The sequence below is a fragment of the Hydra viridissima genome, unplaced genomic scaffold (assembly GCF_058129835.1).
Source record: "Hydra viridissima isolate aposymbiotic clone 2 unplaced genomic scaffold, HvirCarnegie_v1 scaffold_1, whole genome shotgun sequence".
Lineage (NCBI taxonomy): Eukaryota > Metazoa > Cnidaria > Hydrozoa > Anthoathecata > Hydridae > Hydra > Hydra viridissima.
This window is the reverse complement of record NW_028324300.1, coordinates 31,964,736-31,980,980: the sequence shown is the minus strand read 5'-3', so window position 1 is coordinate 31,980,980 and position 16,245 is coordinate 31,964,736. Positions and strand designations below refer to the sequence as shown.

The 16,245-nt window shown below is 28.2% G+C and overlaps 3 protein-coding genes and 1 pseudogene across 6 annotated transcripts; 3 read left to right on the top strand and 1 right to left on the bottom strand.

The window, feature by feature from the left end:
• Positions 1-40: 40 nt before the first annotated feature.
• Positions 41-1,853, top strand: LOC145192443 (GPI alpha-1,4-mannosyltransferase I, catalytic subunit-like). 2 transcript variants are annotated; one of them, XM_090080550.1, is made up of 4 exons: positions 41-837; positions 943-1,201; positions 1,400-1,452; positions 1,675-1,853. In XM_090080550.1, the coding sequence occupies exons 1-3, from the start codon at positions 146-148 to the stop codon at positions 1,433-1,435; spliced, it is 987 nt and encodes a 328-aa protein (XP_089936676.1). In that variant the 5' UTR covers positions 41-145; the 3' UTR covers positions 1,436-1,452; positions 1,675-1,853. The 2 variants fall into 2 exon arrangements, with proteins under 2 accessions (XP_089936676.1, XP_079925861.2); XM_080069735.2 differs by having other exon boundaries at positions 43-837; positions 1,351-1,452.
• Positions 1,854-2,320: 467 nt separating this feature from the next.
• On the top strand, positions 2,321-3,366 carry LOC145192445 (DNA polymerase epsilon subunit 4-like). The gene is made up of 4 exons (XM_080069737.2): positions 2,321-2,622; positions 2,753-2,837; positions 3,047-3,088; positions 3,175-3,366. The coding sequence occupies exons 1-4, from the start codon at positions 2,359-2,361 to the stop codon at positions 3,186-3,188; spliced, it is 405 nt and encodes a 134-aa protein (XP_079925863.2). The 5' UTR covers positions 2,321-2,358; the 3' UTR covers positions 3,189-3,366.
• On the top strand, positions 3,364-14,894 carry LOC145192644 (neutral amino acid transporter 9-like). Of its 3 annotated transcripts, none has more exons than XM_090086784.1 (14): positions 3,364-3,659; positions 3,895-4,123; positions 4,277-4,362; positions 4,857-4,920; positions 5,055-5,148; positions 5,366-5,530; positions 5,793-5,855; positions 6,002-6,187; positions 6,420-6,524; positions 10,483-10,589; positions 10,662-10,766; positions 10,928-11,076; positions 12,964-13,053; positions 14,477-14,894. In XM_090086784.1, exons 1-14 carry the CDS (start codon positions 3,649-3,651, stop codon positions 14,640-14,642), a joined length of 1,620 nt encoding a protein of 539 aa, XP_089942910.1. In that variant the 5' UTR covers positions 3,364-3,648; the 3' UTR covers positions 14,643-14,894. The 3 variants fall into 3 exon arrangements, with proteins under 3 accessions (XP_089942910.1, XP_089948687.1, XP_089954579.1); XM_090092561.1 differs by having other exon boundaries at positions 3,517-3,659; positions 5,369-5,530; XM_090098453.1 differs by having other exon boundaries at positions 3,530-3,659; positions 5,071-5,148.
• On the bottom strand, positions 7,262-9,723 carry LOC145195288 (uncharacterized; annotated as a pseudogene).
• Positions 14,895-16,245: the final 1,351 nt, after the last annotated feature.

The window sequence follows — 16,245 nt, the reverse complement described above, 5'->3', positions numbered from 1 at the left end:
GATATTATTAATTGTTTTAATTTTACTTTCTGCTTTTATTTTCATTTTTTTAAAGGCATGTTTCAAGCATTTTCTGATAACTTTTCTTTTAAAAAATGGCTTCCAGACATTTTGGAACATTTTTAAGTATTTTTAGTTTTTTAGAATGATAGATAAGAAGTTATTGGTTTTTGCAAGTTTGATTCGTGTTTTCCTTATCCTTTACAGTACTTTTCATGACAAGTTTTTTGAAGTGAAGTATACAGATGTTGATTATGAAGTGTTTACCCAAGCGGCAAAACATTTAGTTGATGGTGGTTCTCCATATTTAAAAGATACATATAAGTACACTCCAATGCTTGCATATTTAATGACACCAAATATTTTAATACAAAAGTTATTTGGAAAGTTCCTGTTTTGTGTGCTGGATATTACAGTTGCTGTTTTGCTTCATCAAATTTTAATTGAGTTTAAATTATCCAAAGTAAACTCAGTGAGTAGAAAGATTGCTTGTTTTTGGTTATTTAATCCATTTACTATGACAATCTCTAGTCGTGGAAATGCTGAGTCAGTTCAAATGTTACTTGTTTTACTTACATTGTATTTTTTAATGAAAGAGTGGCTCTTGTTTTCAGGATTTTTTTTTGGATTGTCTGTGCACTTCAAATTGTACTCAATAATATATGTCATACCTTTTCTTCTAAATATTAGTAACAATTATTTGCGTAACTCACTGTCTTGCAGTTCTTTTTATGGGTTGAAAGCCAGTGCTTACTTTTTTGTTAACAAAAGGACAGTTTTATTTTTTATTACATCTTTTGGAACATTTATTTCTTGTGGATTGCTCATGTTTATGAGGTGAGTTATTGTTTTCTGATATTAAATTTTTTATAATCATTGTTAGTATATTTAAGGTCTTTTGTAATCTGTTTTCATTTATAAAGTTTTCTTTTACATTCACAGATTTGGTATGGATTTTGTTAAAGAAACCTATTTGTTTCACTTATTTCGAACTGATATGCAGCACAATTTCTCTTTGTATTTTTACCTGTTAAAAAATAGTAAGCATCTACCATGGCTTTCCACTCTTAACAGCTTAGCCTTTTTACCACAACTTACAAGTGTTGTTTGGTTAGGCTTCAGATATTCCATGCAACTTCCTTTAGCTTGTTTTCTTCAAACTTTTGCATTTGTAACATTTAACAAAGTCTGCACTTCTCAGGTAAATTATGTTTATGGTAATTTTAAAAAATTATGTTTATGGTAATTTTATCCTTTTACTGTTCTCATTAAAGGAGTGAGGGAAATGAATGAATGGAATTAAACTGATAAATTTTTTGTCTGTAATATTTCTTTGTGTGTATATTTTAGTACTTCATTTGGTACATTGTGTTCCTTCCATTGTTGTACCCATATTTAGAGTTGTCGTTCCGAAGAGGAGTTACAATTGTTATAAGTTGGCTGTTTGGGCAGGTAATTATACTGGAAGTTTTTTCCTTTCTTTCCTGAAACTTTTTTCCTTTTAACTTTCACTTTTTTCCTTTTAACTTTCACTTTTTTCCTTTTAACTTTCACTTTTTTCTAATGAAATTTCTTCTTAAATTAAGAGAAAGCTGATTACATTGTCTATTACAGCCTTACATATTTGTTAGAGCATTTGACATTTTTATTTAATACTTTCTATCCTTTCTTTAGGCTTTATGGCTGTTTCTAGCATACTTCCTAGAATTTAAGAAATATGATGTTGAGTTTTATGTGTGGATGGCTTCTTGTATTTTCTTTTGTATAAATGTTGGAATTATTTATCAAGTAATGAGAGCTGCAACTTTAAAAACGAATTTAATAATAGCAGAGAAGAAAGAATGATTATTATGTATCCATTAGTATTTATTTACTTTTTTTTTTTATAAAATTTTAATTTATAAAAAATTTTATAATAATTTGTTTCTATTAAAAGGAAAATTTGTCTTAGTTCATTCAGTGTTCATAATGTGAATTCTTGATCAATTTGAATCCTTGTATAAAATTTGTTACACATAATTTTGGTTATTCTCTTTATTAAGTTGTTTTAAAGGCTTTTAACTTAAGCAGACTAAAGATGTTTTAGTTTCCAAAATGTTTTATACTTTTAAAATCTAGTCATTCCTTAAGTTTTTTTGCTTCTTTCTTAATTTGCTGATTGAGATTAAATAATAAAAAAGACTATCAATCTCTTAAACTATTATTTGTATGTAGAAACTCTTTCTTAGCAGCGCTGCAACTTTTTTAAAAAAAATCTTTTTTCTTTAAATTATAAAAGAATTTAAGACTCTTTTTCTAATCTCATAATTTAGAATATTTTAGTTAAAATGTTTTTTTTTTCTTTTTAGTTTTTTTATAATGAATGTAAATAACGACTCTGAAGAACAAGATTTCTTGGAAATCACTGAGAATATTTCCAAAGTTCTCTCTGAAGATTTTAATTCAACAAATTTAGAGGATGAGGATCATTTTCATATTGAAAATAATGAAAAGACAGCAATGGTATCAAAAGGGCGAGATACAAATCGCTTCCCATTTACAAGGATACGTTCACTTATGAAATTGGATCCAGACCTTACTATTTCTAGTCAGGAATCTGTATTTCTTATAACAAAAGCTGCAGTAAGCATTTTTTTCTATAAAACCTCAACTAAATATCAGTTACTGTTTAAGACAAATAGTGGTGAACTTATTTACATTTTATGGAATGCTCTAGTGTGATTATGCAGCTCAATGAAAATTTTGTTTTTAGGAGTTGTTTGTTCAACTGCAAGCACAAGAAGCATACAAGAAAACAAAACAGGCCAAACGCAAAACTGTTCAAAAAAAAGATTTAGGTAAAGTTTTATGCTGTTTAAGATTTCTTTAAATTTATATTTCTTTAGATTTATTAAAAGTAGATAGAATTTCAAAATGACAATTTAGCCTTTAAAAAATTGCTATTGCATAGATTTCTTTAACTAGTTGATTTTGATTTTAGAAAAAGCTTTTCTTTGTAACTGCTACAAAGTTTCAAATAAAACACTAAAAATTTTCTTTATCTTAGATGCTGCTATAGCTGAACTTGATTGTATGGCTTTCTTAGAAGGTTATTTTAATTACTGCATTTAAACCTTATATTGTTCACTTTATATTAATTTTTTTATTTATTTGAAATAGAAAATTGTATTGTAGGTGCAATTGATTAATTTTGTTGAAGATATAGCGTATCAAGTCCATTTCTCAAGAACTCCATAACTAAAGAGCAAAAGTTAGTTAAAGATGTGAAGATGATCGCTACCATCTACTTAGTTTTAATAACAGAAGATGCTTTTAATAATTTGTCATGTTTGTAGTGCCATTTACCTAAAAAAACATTTGTTTTCATGTGTTGTTTATTAAAATGTTATTGTGTTTTTTCATACTTTTTTTATTTTAGTGATTTTTATTTGTTTCATTTTAAATTTCTGCTTTTTTGCTTCTCGTTTTTTTTTTAACTTTAAACAGTTTGAATATAGTATTTTTATTTGTAAGTATTTGTAAATTTTGCATTATAGAAATAAATAAACCACTGTCTGTTAATTATACATTATACAAGCTTATCAATCATTATCAGAGAGTAAAATCAGGAAGTTCTGAGCCACACATTTTTCTCACATTTTCATTTAAATGGCTACCAGGTATTCAAGTTCAAATATTTTTTACTAATTTTTTACTTTTTTCAAAAATTTCAATTTTTGTCAATTTGTGGTGCTTAAATAAATTTTCTTATTAAAAACCACCTTTTAAATACTTTTTAAATATTCCTATACAAAGTTTTTATCACTTTGATAATGATTATCAAATTTATTGAACTATTTTAAACTTATCATGTTTACTTTCTAAATTCTTACTTTAGTTGTTTTTTGTGTGTAGAGAATCAAGCCCTCTGCTAAATAAAGTAACAATTAAGAGCAGCAGATCATCATTCATTGAAAACAAATATCTTAAAAGTAACACTTCTGATATAAAGCGTGAGCCATATGTTGTTGACAAAAATGTTAAGGTCAAGAATGACAGCTCACCAGATTACATAAAGAATTTAGCGCAGTATAGCAGATACCAATATTACAACAAGCTCTACACTCTCAACTCAGAAAAGCTGGTTTGTACTTTCATTGTTTTTTCAAACAAAGATTTTAAAAACCTTTTTCCTCTTTTTATCAGGTACTTGTAAGGCAGATGAAAAAGAAAAAAAAAATTATTAAAGGTCAAAGTGTTTTAAGGTTTTTTGACAAAATTTTTTTGTATCGCTTAGATTATTCCAAACCATATGGTACCTCGTGAATTATTTTGGCCTCATCTTGGTCCAAAAGGTTCAAAACAGTCAAGCCTTATTACTATGTAAATCTTTTCTTTTGATCAGTACTTAAGATTTTAAATTAAATTAACTTTTACAATTTTAAATGTTAAAAATAATAAAATTGTTTTTAAATTGTATAGTGAAAGATTAAATCTGATAAAAAGCACCTTTTTTTTTTATATCATACTTTTATTTTAAAAACTGAAAGTTGTGTGTGTGAACTTTGTTTGTGTTATAATTTTTTTAAATATTGGGTTCTTAAAAACTGTTTTTGAGGAAAAAAGTAGAAAAAAATAACCAATGAGTGAATGAATGTTAGAATGAATAACTTTTTACTAGAATATCTTTTAAAGAATTACACAAGATATCAGCTCAAAATCTTTAATAAAAAATCTTAAGACTTAAACTTATCTTTTCTGTCACAATACGAAGCAGCTTCTAATCTACTTTTAAATTTAAGATAATGCATTAAATATCTTTTACATAATGTCCTTTACATAATTTCTTTTACATATTGTTTGAATTTTTTTCTCAGTTTTGCTATTTGGAACACAATGATGGGAACATCTTTATTGAGCTTACCATGGGCATTACAACAGGTTTTTTCTTTTGTTATTTTTCTTTAGCTTTTACTTGTTTAAAAAAAGTATTAAACAATCAAGTTGATTGTATAATAAATGTAATAAAAGTGCATTAATTTACTGTATAATTACTTGGATTGAATTTGTTTAAGAGTGGATTTGCATTAGGAATTGTATTGATTGTGCTGATGGGAATCATCTGTTTACTCACATGTCTAATGATAGTCAAGAGTGGGGAATTTATGCGTGAGTTATTTTCATGCTATTAGTTTACAATAATTTAAAAAAAACTTTTTGACAATCTTATTGGTGTAATACATGTTTTTGATCAGTGCCTAAATAAAAGTTATTTATTTAATTTTTTTATTTGATTTTTTTCTAGTTCATTTTTAGTTTTCTTTAAGGCTATTTTCTTAATATTATGACTACTTGCTTTTTTTTTTTTTTTTTTTTAACTTTTTAGCAGAAAAAGAAAATATTGAATTTATTGATGTTTGTGAAAAGTATCTTGGTGGTGTTGGAAAATTTGTGGCATTTTTTTTTGGTCTAGCAGCTTTTATTGGTGCAATTATGGTGTACTGGGTGCTTATGTCAAATTTTTTATATAAAGTTGGTGTATTTGTTCATGGTAACTTAAAAATATTTGATGGTTTTTAAATCTTTTGTTTTTCAATAAAAAATCTTCTTGACATTTTTGATGAAAATACAATAATTTACATTGAATTCTATTTTTCATCAAAAATATCTTTTGATATTTTCATCAAAAATAGAATTCAATGTAAATTATTTATGTTTGGATCAATATTAGTGTATGTCATATGTTATATATGTGTATATTAGAGTGTGATTTTAGATTGAACTTGAAAATTTTTTATCATTTTTTGTTTTAGTGAAGACATCCATGGGAAATCAAACGATCGAGGAAATGGGAAACATTACATTAAGTGGGAGAGGTTAGTTTTAATTTTTAAGTCATAAAGTTGATAAAATCTTGTCAATAGGCATTAAAAAACCATAATTGTAAGTCAGGGGCAGTAACTTAAAAATTTCAAAAGTTCAACTGTTAGTATAGCTCTGTTTAATATTAATTGCTTTTCAGTTGTTTGCCCTAGTAAACAACCAAAAATCAATCACACAGTTGTCCCTTACAATCATCCAAGTGATAAAGACATGTTCTACCATTATTGGGACCAAGAGAAATTAATTCCCATATATCTGATTGCTGTACTTCTTCCTTTATCTTGTTTTAAGTCTCCAACCTTCTTTACAAAATTTAATGCTGCAGGTATACTATTTATGTTGAGTGTATGTTATTTATACTACATGTATGTAATTTATGCAGTATGTGCTGTTTATGCTGTATGTGCTATATATGTTGTGTGTATGTTATTTATGCTCTATGCATGTTATTTATGCTCTATGAATGTTATTTATGATGCATGCATGTTATTTATATGACATATCAAAAATATTGAACAATGATGTTGTTAAATGGAGTAATATGAATTACATTTTAGGAACAATATCTGTATTGTATATTTTGGTGTTTGTAATTATGAAAGCAATCACTTGGGGTCCTAATTTACATTTCAATTTACTTGGAAATATGGAATCAGCACAGTGTGAGTAAAAATTTATACTTTTTTGAAATAAATATCGTGAGGTAAAAGTACTCAAGACAGGAAAACAAATGTACAGAGCATGAAAAAACAAAGGTTTGAAAGATAACTTGAAACAAAAGTTTAAGTGTTTAACTATTATTTACTTACCAAGCTGTCACATGATCAGTAGGGTGTAGTGAAAATACTTTTTTTTTGAAATTGAAAATTTAAATATTATTTTCAGATGTCCATAGACATTTTAAGATATACTATAAAGAAAAATTTTCCATAACTTCAAAATAAATTACCAAAATGGGGTAAAGGGGGGAGTTATTAACAATAAATAGTCATAACTATTAAACACAACATAATTTTTTAAAATTTAAAAACTGCCAGTAAATTTTTATCTATTTTGAAATAATAATTGAAAAAAAAATTAAAAAAATTAGTTTATTAGAGATTTTTTAAAGAAAAAGGGGGTGGGGCTGGCGGGGGGGGGGGGGGGATTGAGTTTTGAGACCAAACCTAGATAACAATGTTTTTTTTGTTTACATCCCTTATTTGCCACATTTATAGAGGGAATAAAATATCAAAAATTTTGGCTAACCCTTTCAAAAAATAAAAAAACTATATGAAGATTAGACCTGCAAAATGAGCCTTTTATGGATTATGGACCTTGTTTAGTAAAAATTAAAATATAAATTCAAGAAGATCAAGTAAGTTAAGAAATATATATACTCATTTTCAAAACATAAAAATTATATAATCATTTGTTTTAGGTTTTTTTTTGTATTGTTTTTAGATAAGAGTTTACGGTGATGGCAACCTGCTCAGATAAAACCATCTCTTGAATCATGTCCATAGACAGCAGCACAAGCTCTTGTTGTTTGTTTAACAGCCCGCTCAACACTTTGTATGTGGCATGGTATGGAGTCAACAACCATAGAATTCACCTTAAAATCAACTATTGTCTCAGTAGTAAGGCTACATGTTTGAATAGGCTCAAATACATTATGAGTCCAAGAACATAATTCAGTGAGATTCTTAGCATCTATGTTTAAATAAGAAGAATGAGTCCTTTCTCGGGCAGATGTTTCTCCTTTGTCAAAACCTCTCCTGATCTGTAGAATACGATCCACTGCAAAAACCCGTTCTTCCACTTTAGAACTGCAAAGCAAAGTGGCTAGAACAGCTTCACTGTGAGAAAACCAGGCTCCTGATATAACATATTTTTCAACAATATCCCTGGTAACCTGGTTCTGCATTTTTACTAATCTTAAGATTTCTAAAACATGTCTTGGACCCTCAATAAAAGACCACCTCACCTTTATATCAAACCACATTGGATAGTAAACACCAACAACCTATTCAACTAAACGACTTAAAGTAATAAAGTTTTGCCCAGACAGTCCATGAACTGATACCCAAATTCTCATCAGTCTATTTGCAATGGTCAACCATCTGCTGTGATTAACAGGACCACACTCCATGTTTATAAGATCTATAGGTATGTTTCCTGAATGTATAGCCAAAATCATTTTATACCCATAGAGCTGATCAGTTGAAAGATCATCAATCACATCTTGATTTAATTCAATTGGTCTTTTACCAATGGTTATTGTTGGAAATGCCTGAGCTACTGGAAGTAATGTAGCACAACTTAATAGTTTACCCACGACTCCACTAAACCCATTACTAGAAGTTGTTTTACCATCTAGTTCCTGAATAAGATGCCTAAGCGGAAGCTCATTAGTATGCAGCATACATATAATCCATGTTAACTTTTTATTTAAAAGATCCTCTACTGTTTTTATAACCCCACCTAATCTTCCAGTGTTAGTAGCTGTAGAGTCTGCTCCAATATACTGTAAGTTTAAATCAAATTTTCTACACCAATCTGCTATAGGCTTGGCTATCATTAACGCAGATTTTTTGCCTACTCCAGGCTTAAGAGGAGAGAAATGGAATAAATATTTTCCATCTGGTTCACTAGTGACAGTGTAGAAGTCCATTTTTATTGTTTTAGAATAATATTTTAATGTTGCTTTATCTTGATTACTAAAAAGAGTTAAATTGTTTCTACCGTCAAAAAATAAGGCTTTAATTTCTTCTAACTGATACAACTGTAAATCTTCTGTCTGGAGCTTTACCATTTTTTTTTTTCTTTTCCCTATGAATTTTGTGATGGTCAATAATCAGTTTATTATCTTTTTCATTAACAATCCCAAGATCTATAAGAACTGCAGAAGAAATGGCAGCAGCTTTTCTGTTACTTGTTCCGTATCTTAAAACTGTTTGAGCAAGAAGAGGAAAGTGGTTTGTATTAATGACAGATTGCTTTATTCCGTCGTCAATTTTGGTATCCATAAACTGGTTAGAAGATTCATTTGCTTTCTCAATCACATCCACTTCTATTTCTTCATTAAAAAACTTATTATTACTTAACTCTACTTTCTTTTCCTCCAATTTCTTAAACATTAAAGTTTTTTCTTTTCTTTTGCATTGCTTAGCTAGCCGAGTATGTTCTTTTTTATCTCTACAATGTATTTGGTACACACTTTTCATTCCAACTTTCAATCTTTGAGCTCTGATAAACTTCAGCTCTATTTCAGGAATTTTCAAACTTAATGGACAATTACAGATCGGAAGAATAGCACAATGAGAACATTTTGGGTCAGAACAAGTTGGATCTTCCTTGCATTTAATACTGTTTGCAATGAAGAATATCAAATAGCGCATCCATTTTGTTACATAACTTATTCTTTTGAGAATTTGTCACTCTTCCCCAAACAGTTTGAGTAACTCTTTTCCACTCTTTTTCTATTCTCTGAACTATATAGTGATTAGGTTGAATTTGAATATTGATATTCACTTTTTTATACTGTACAACAACCTAAATAAAAAAAAATAGATATTTAAAATAGCTATAATAATAAAAGAGTAGAAAACAAATATATTATATAATAATTTTCTTAAAATATTAGACTTAGCTAACTTTACAAGATGATTTTTTGACAGCTTCGTGAATAATTTCTTTTGACACATACTGAAAATTGGTGTCTAAGGCCTCCATTTCTAACAACAGTAATTGTAAAACATTTCTGAGGGTTGGTAATTCAGAGGGTAACAAATCAGCACCAAGACCAATGAATTCTTTAACTTTTATGCTGCCTGGGCAAGAATTACTACGTGTCCTTTTTATTTTATTCATGACATGTATTAATCTATAAGAATTATATATATATATATATATATATATATATATATATATATATATATATATACATACATATAAACTTTAAATTTTTTGTGATCCTTGAAATCATAAAAATTAACAAAAATACATAAACAGATTAAGGAAGTTAATTAGTTATCCTGAAATTGATTTATTTATTGAATTTAATTATTTTTATCCCTAAACTTATTTATAATTCTACTTAAAATAACTCTTTAACCTTAGCACATCAGAATCTAGAAAACATTTAACATAATTTTAAAGGTAAACAAATCATAATATATGAAAGTAACTTTACAGACCAATAAAATTAGAGTTAAAGATTTTTGTTATTTTAATAAAATATTTAATATTATTTTTATAGTAAAATATTTTACAAATATTAAATAAATTTTTTTTATAGTATAAAAATTAATTTAGTAGTTAAAAAATAAGTGTTACTAATATAATATATCTAAATCTGTATTTTGTTTTTTATGCAGTATTTCCGTTTAGTTTTCTTCCGACCAAAAAAAAGTAACTTAATTTAATTTAATCATTATAAAATATTTTAAAATTCATTTTGGTAATTTATTTTGAAGATATGGAAAAAAAAAATTTATAGTATATCTTAAAATTCTGTGAACATCTGAAAGTAATATTTAAATTTTCAATTTCGAAAAAAAAGTTTTTTCACTACACCCTAATGATCAGTTATGTAGTTAGACAAGTTTTGTGATTAAAGTTTGTTTTTTTTTATCTTAGTATACAATTCTGGTTTCCCTGCTTTGACAGGAATATTAGCATTGGCTTTTTACATTCACAATGCGATTCTATCAATACTTTCAACCAATAAGAATCCTGAAAACAATGTAAGTATTAGTTTCATTTATATTTCTAACATCTCTCAGTCTATTATTGAAAAGGTAACTGTATTATTATAGATGCGTGATGTTAGTATTGCATACATCCTTAGTGGTGGGATGTATTTTATGGTGGCGGTTCTCTTTTATTCCTGTTTTCCATTGGATAAAAGCTGTATTGAACAGGTTAGGATTTATTTCATGAATTGCATCATAAAATAATTATTTTATTCAGAAATGTCAACTCACTATCAACCTTGAAGATTTTGTAGATAAATTGCTTTTGAAGATAGTTTGCTTTTGATTATAATTTGCTTTTGAAAAGTAATTTGGTTTAAATTGTACAGGTGTTCCTTGACAATTTTCCAGCAACTGATGTTATGGTGTTTGTAGCTCAATGTGGTTTATTGTTCCAAATGACAACAGTTTTTCCACTTCTTACGTATATAGTGCGAGTGCAAATATTTTCTTATTTTTGGAACTCTATTGACTTTGGGTAAGATTTTAACTATCATATCAACTACAGTATCGGACAAAACATGGTGGACAAACTCAAACTTAGAACAAAAGTTGATCAAAAACTAAAAAGAACTAGTAAAACAATTGAACATATTAATTTTTATGTAGTTTATTATGTTGTTAACAAAACTTAAAACGTTTGAATCAAACTAAAAATCACTAAAATAGTTTTAAAACATATTTTCCCTAACAAACTACATTTTTCTTTGGACAAAACAAGGTGGACATTCAAAAAATTGACTGAAAATTCAAAAAAATTCAAAAATTAACTTATTATTTTTCAAAAAACTTCAAAAATTAACTTAATATTTGGTAAGAACTCCTTTAATTTTAATTGCTGCTTTCATTCTTCGAGGCATAGACTCAATTAATGAGTCAACAATTCTCATATCAATCTCTCGCCAGGCCTTCTCGATTTGTTCAAATAATTCCTCACTGGTCTTCACATTTGCACGCTCAATCTTATTGTCAATTATTTCCCACGACTTTTCTATGGGATTCAAGTCAGGGCTTTGTGCAGGCCACTCCATTATGGTGATATTCTTGTTCTTGAACCATTGTTTTACAATTTTTGACGTATATTTGGGATCATTGTCCTGTTGGAAAATCCATTTTAGGAGCATCTCCCATTCAGCATGTGGTAACATAACATCTTCCATTATACCTTTGTAAACAAAGCGGTCCATAATTCCATTAATTTTGTGAATAGGACCAGTTCCTGTGCTGAGAAACATCCCCAAACCATAGCAGACGTTGCATGCTTAACACTCTTCTTGGTATATTTAGTATTGAATCTGGTGTTCTTTGGTCTCCAGACTCGCTTCTTGCCGTCGCTTACAAAAAGGAAATATTTTGATTCATCACTAAAAAGTATGTTTTTCCACTGGTCTACAGTCTAATTTTGGTGTGCTTTGGCAAACGCAAGTCTTAGCTTTCTATTTTTAAAAGAAGTTAGTGGTTTCTTGGCAGGCATTCGAGAAAACAATTTTGCTTCGTTAGCTCTTCGTCGCACAGTGCGATTAGAGACTTGTAGTTCAAGTTTTTCGGTTAATTTTGTGGATGAAAAAAATGGATCTTTTTTAAGCTTAATTAACAATTATCTAGTCTTTGTGATGTTTTTTTTTGGACGTCCGCCCCGATGGTTTGTTTTATAGCAGTCACGAGATCCAAATGATTTGACAGTTTTGCTAACAGTCGATTTAGCTATATTATATTTTCTACAAATTTCAGCTTGACGTTTTCCGCTTTTAAAATCTTTAATAATATTTTCACGTAAAACACTTCCTAATTTGTCGTAAGCCATTTTAAGTTGCAATTTATGCCATATATCACGAGTTAAACCTAGTTTTAGTTTAATTGAAAAAATAATTGGCCAGACGTTCCAAAATCTAATTTATTATTTTAGAGTAATGTTATGATAAAAGTGAAAACAAAAGAATAGGGTAAATTGAATAAAGACGATGAAATCTTCGTTTTGATTTGTCCACCTTGTTTTGTCCAAGGAAAAATGTAGTTTGTTGAGAAAAATGTGTTATAAATTTTTTTTGTGATTCTTAGTATGATTCAAACGTTTTAAGTTTTGTTAAGAACATAATAAACTATTTAAAAATTAATATGTACAATTGTTTTATTAGTTCTTTTTAATTTTTGATCAACTTTTGTTCTAAATTTGAGTTTGTCCACCATGTTTTGTCCGATACTGTAGTTAACGTCCTGTATATTAGAAACTTTGAACATGGAAGTCAAAGAATGCATTACTTCAAACTTTTATCAAAAAACTTTTCTCTAGTATTACACAAGTTAGTAAACTAAGTATTTAATTTTTAACGAATATTTTCAATAATTTTACACTAACAACCTTTAGCTACTTACCAATCATTCTTCTAAATACCATCATTGTATCAACAGGAGTTGTCATGGCAGTCTTTTATCCTGAGGTGGGACACATTATAAGGTAAGTTGAAATTATTCTTTTGATTAAAAAATATTTGATTTTTAAATATTAAAGAAAATCGTGATGATCTCAACACACGAAAGTAAAGTAGGACATAATTTATGTATTAGATATTATAAATATAACATAGAGTTCTGCTGCTAAAATTGACAACTACTGAATAATTGTGTAATCAGTTTTCGCATAGAAATTGATTTGTATGTGTGTTAATTGAATGGAGGGTGTGAAGCTGAATCTATATGAATATTCATGTGATTAACAAGTATAAACTATTTGACCTCGTATCTGAACAAAGTTATAAATGAAAGTTAATAAATTAGCATGGTGTTTGCAAAATTAGACAAAAAAAAAAAAGAGTAAAATTGAGTAGTGGAATAACAAAAAACACTATGTAACATTAAAATTAATACTAAATGTTTATATATTGATGTCCAAATATTTTTCGTTAAAAAAAAACATCCCTCAGATTTATTCACTTTTTTAACGAGGGCATCCGAGCTACTAATTTGTTTATGGTTTCAAATGAAATGTTGTCCCGACTTTCTTTCAAGATATTCCATATATCTTTAAAGGTAGCACATATCGCGGATTTTTCTTTCTTGCAGGACTTTGCGGAGGCCAAATCATGTTCATTAAAACATTTTTACTTGCTTTTTGTTCTAAATAATCCCTGCTGTTTAACAGCTATGTTTAAGATCTTTGTCCTACTGGAAAATAAACCTAGCACCATTTAATTGCAAACCAGACGGAACTGCCATTTATTCAAGAAGTCTACTATATACTTTTTTTTATTACACCATAAACTTCAAGTTTACTCTTGGAGTTGGAGAAATAACCTTAATGAATGATGAAGCTTCGACCATGCTTTACTGTAGGCACCATGCACTCTGGTAACATCTTTTTCGCTGCTAGAGTAAATTCTTTCAGATTTTATTTTCATCGTGCAATATTAAAAATGCTGATCTTTCTTCGACACGTTTCTCATACTTTCCCTACTTTGCTGTATTTATTTTTATTTGTGCTTTCTTAGGTTTCAATAATTAAACAAGAGATACGATACTTAAGCGTAACAATAAAAATCGTACTATTAAAATTAGATTAGTCAATAAGCAACAATAAAGAATTAATAACACCCGTTGGTCACATTGATAGTTTTAAACGCGTTTTTATATTTTGCTAGTTTTTTTCCTGAAAAAAAAAAGAAATGTTTTTTAATGGTATTTCTTATTTATAGATAATGTACAGGTGTGCCAAAATTGTTTTACTTATATTTTGAAATAGCTCTCAAATGGTTTCAAATTTTTAGCCGACTGTGCATGGGACTTTAGTTTAAATAATTTTTCTAAGTTTATGCATAGTGAGTTTTTACTGTCTCTCTTAACTGTATCTGTGCATACATATTAGGTAGTTTTTAATTTTTTAGATATGTTGGTTCACTGAGTGGATTAGTTTTTATTTTTACTCTACCATCTTTGGTTTTCATGATACAAAGTAAGTTGCAGGGCCAACTAAAATGGTGGCGCGTTTTGCTTTACTCATTTTTAATATCTCTAGGTGTGCTTAATTTAGGCGCTCAGTTTTCTTACTAAAACTCTATTTTATTATACAAATTATCTAATCGAGCATTTTCTAACAAAAAAGTACACTATGTTTTTTGTTTTTTATTATTATCTTCCAAACTATTAAATTTAAAGACAAATGCTTCAAACCGTCTTTCAAGAAATATTTTTCGCTTTAAGTCTTAATAAGATTTTTATAGGAGTTTTTTCGATCGCTAAATTTATTTTTTATGATGTAAATTACAAATCTAGTGTAAAAAAAATATATATTTGTGACATTTACTCTTTTTTTTTTGTATGTTCATTTCCACGTGAGTTTTGAAGTAATTCATTTCAGACCTTTCCAAGCCTCGGAACAGATTAAAACTGTTTGTAGTAACTCTTCGTTTAACATCCCTGATATGTTTTCAGTTAGGTTTAAATCAGGGCTTCTGGCTGGCCACTACAAAATATTTAAACCAGTTCATATTTTCTTTTCCTTCATGAATACTGCACACCCATTGGCAGAAGAAAAAAATTACTCTGGCAAGCTCCAGAAAAACCCTTTGATGAGAGCAGTTTTGACACTTTCCTGATCTCATAACTATAAAAACTGAAATCATCCATCACCGTCCGCAGAAGAAAAGTGCACTTAAAATTTTGCTTATTCTTAAAAAATTTAAAATGACATCATTGAATATTTTTTGGCCTTTTTACAGTATTATAAATATTCTTTATTCTAGATTGGCATAAAAAACACAAAAGGTAACTGTTTAACAAAAAATTGCAAAAGGTTATATAACAAATCAAGTTTTTATATACTTTTTTTTTCTAAAACAAAAAATATTCAATAACTGCTATAAAATAATCTGCAATATCAGAAGAAACTACAATGGAAAATTGCATCTTTGGTAGTTTCATCAATGATCCTTAAAATATTGTTGAGTTCAACAGCTTTTACTCAACAAGTTATCCAAGAGTGAAAAAAGCAGTTTTTCTCATTGAAGTAATAGAAAATGTGCACTATTTTCTAGTATTTATACCTTTCTCTTCCTTACAAGCTTTTGCTGTTGTAGTCAACCAGACAGGTATACAGCCACTTCCCATACTCAGGATGATCAATTGGCCTTTTGTATTTACTCCAGTGTAATTTGAAATTGTGGTGCAAAGCCTCTAATGCCTACTCACTATATTTTCCTAGTGGTTCTCTTTGTTTTTTAATGAACTCTTTCACATGGAAAAATACCGCATGTAGGGATTGCAATCCCGCACACTTTTCAATCCCGCGGGATCCGCGCGGAATTTTTTAATTTTTGTGCGGATCCCGCGGGATTAGTAGGTTTCTTATGCACATTATAAAAGGCAAAATGACAATTGTATTTTTCTTTCAAGTATTTCAGAAAAAATATACTCAGCTTATGAAATTGATAAAATAAGGTAAATAAAGCCAAAAAACACAATTCATTTGTAAATCAATATAATTCTTAACATTTAATGAACAAAAAGACAAGCCAAAGTACATAGGACATCTTTTAGCTTTACGTAGAACGTCTATTAACTTTATTTTTTTTTTAAATATCAAAATGAGAAAATCATTGTAAGAAATGCGCTCTTAAGAAACAGACCCTACTTAAGGTATCATCACTTAATCTAT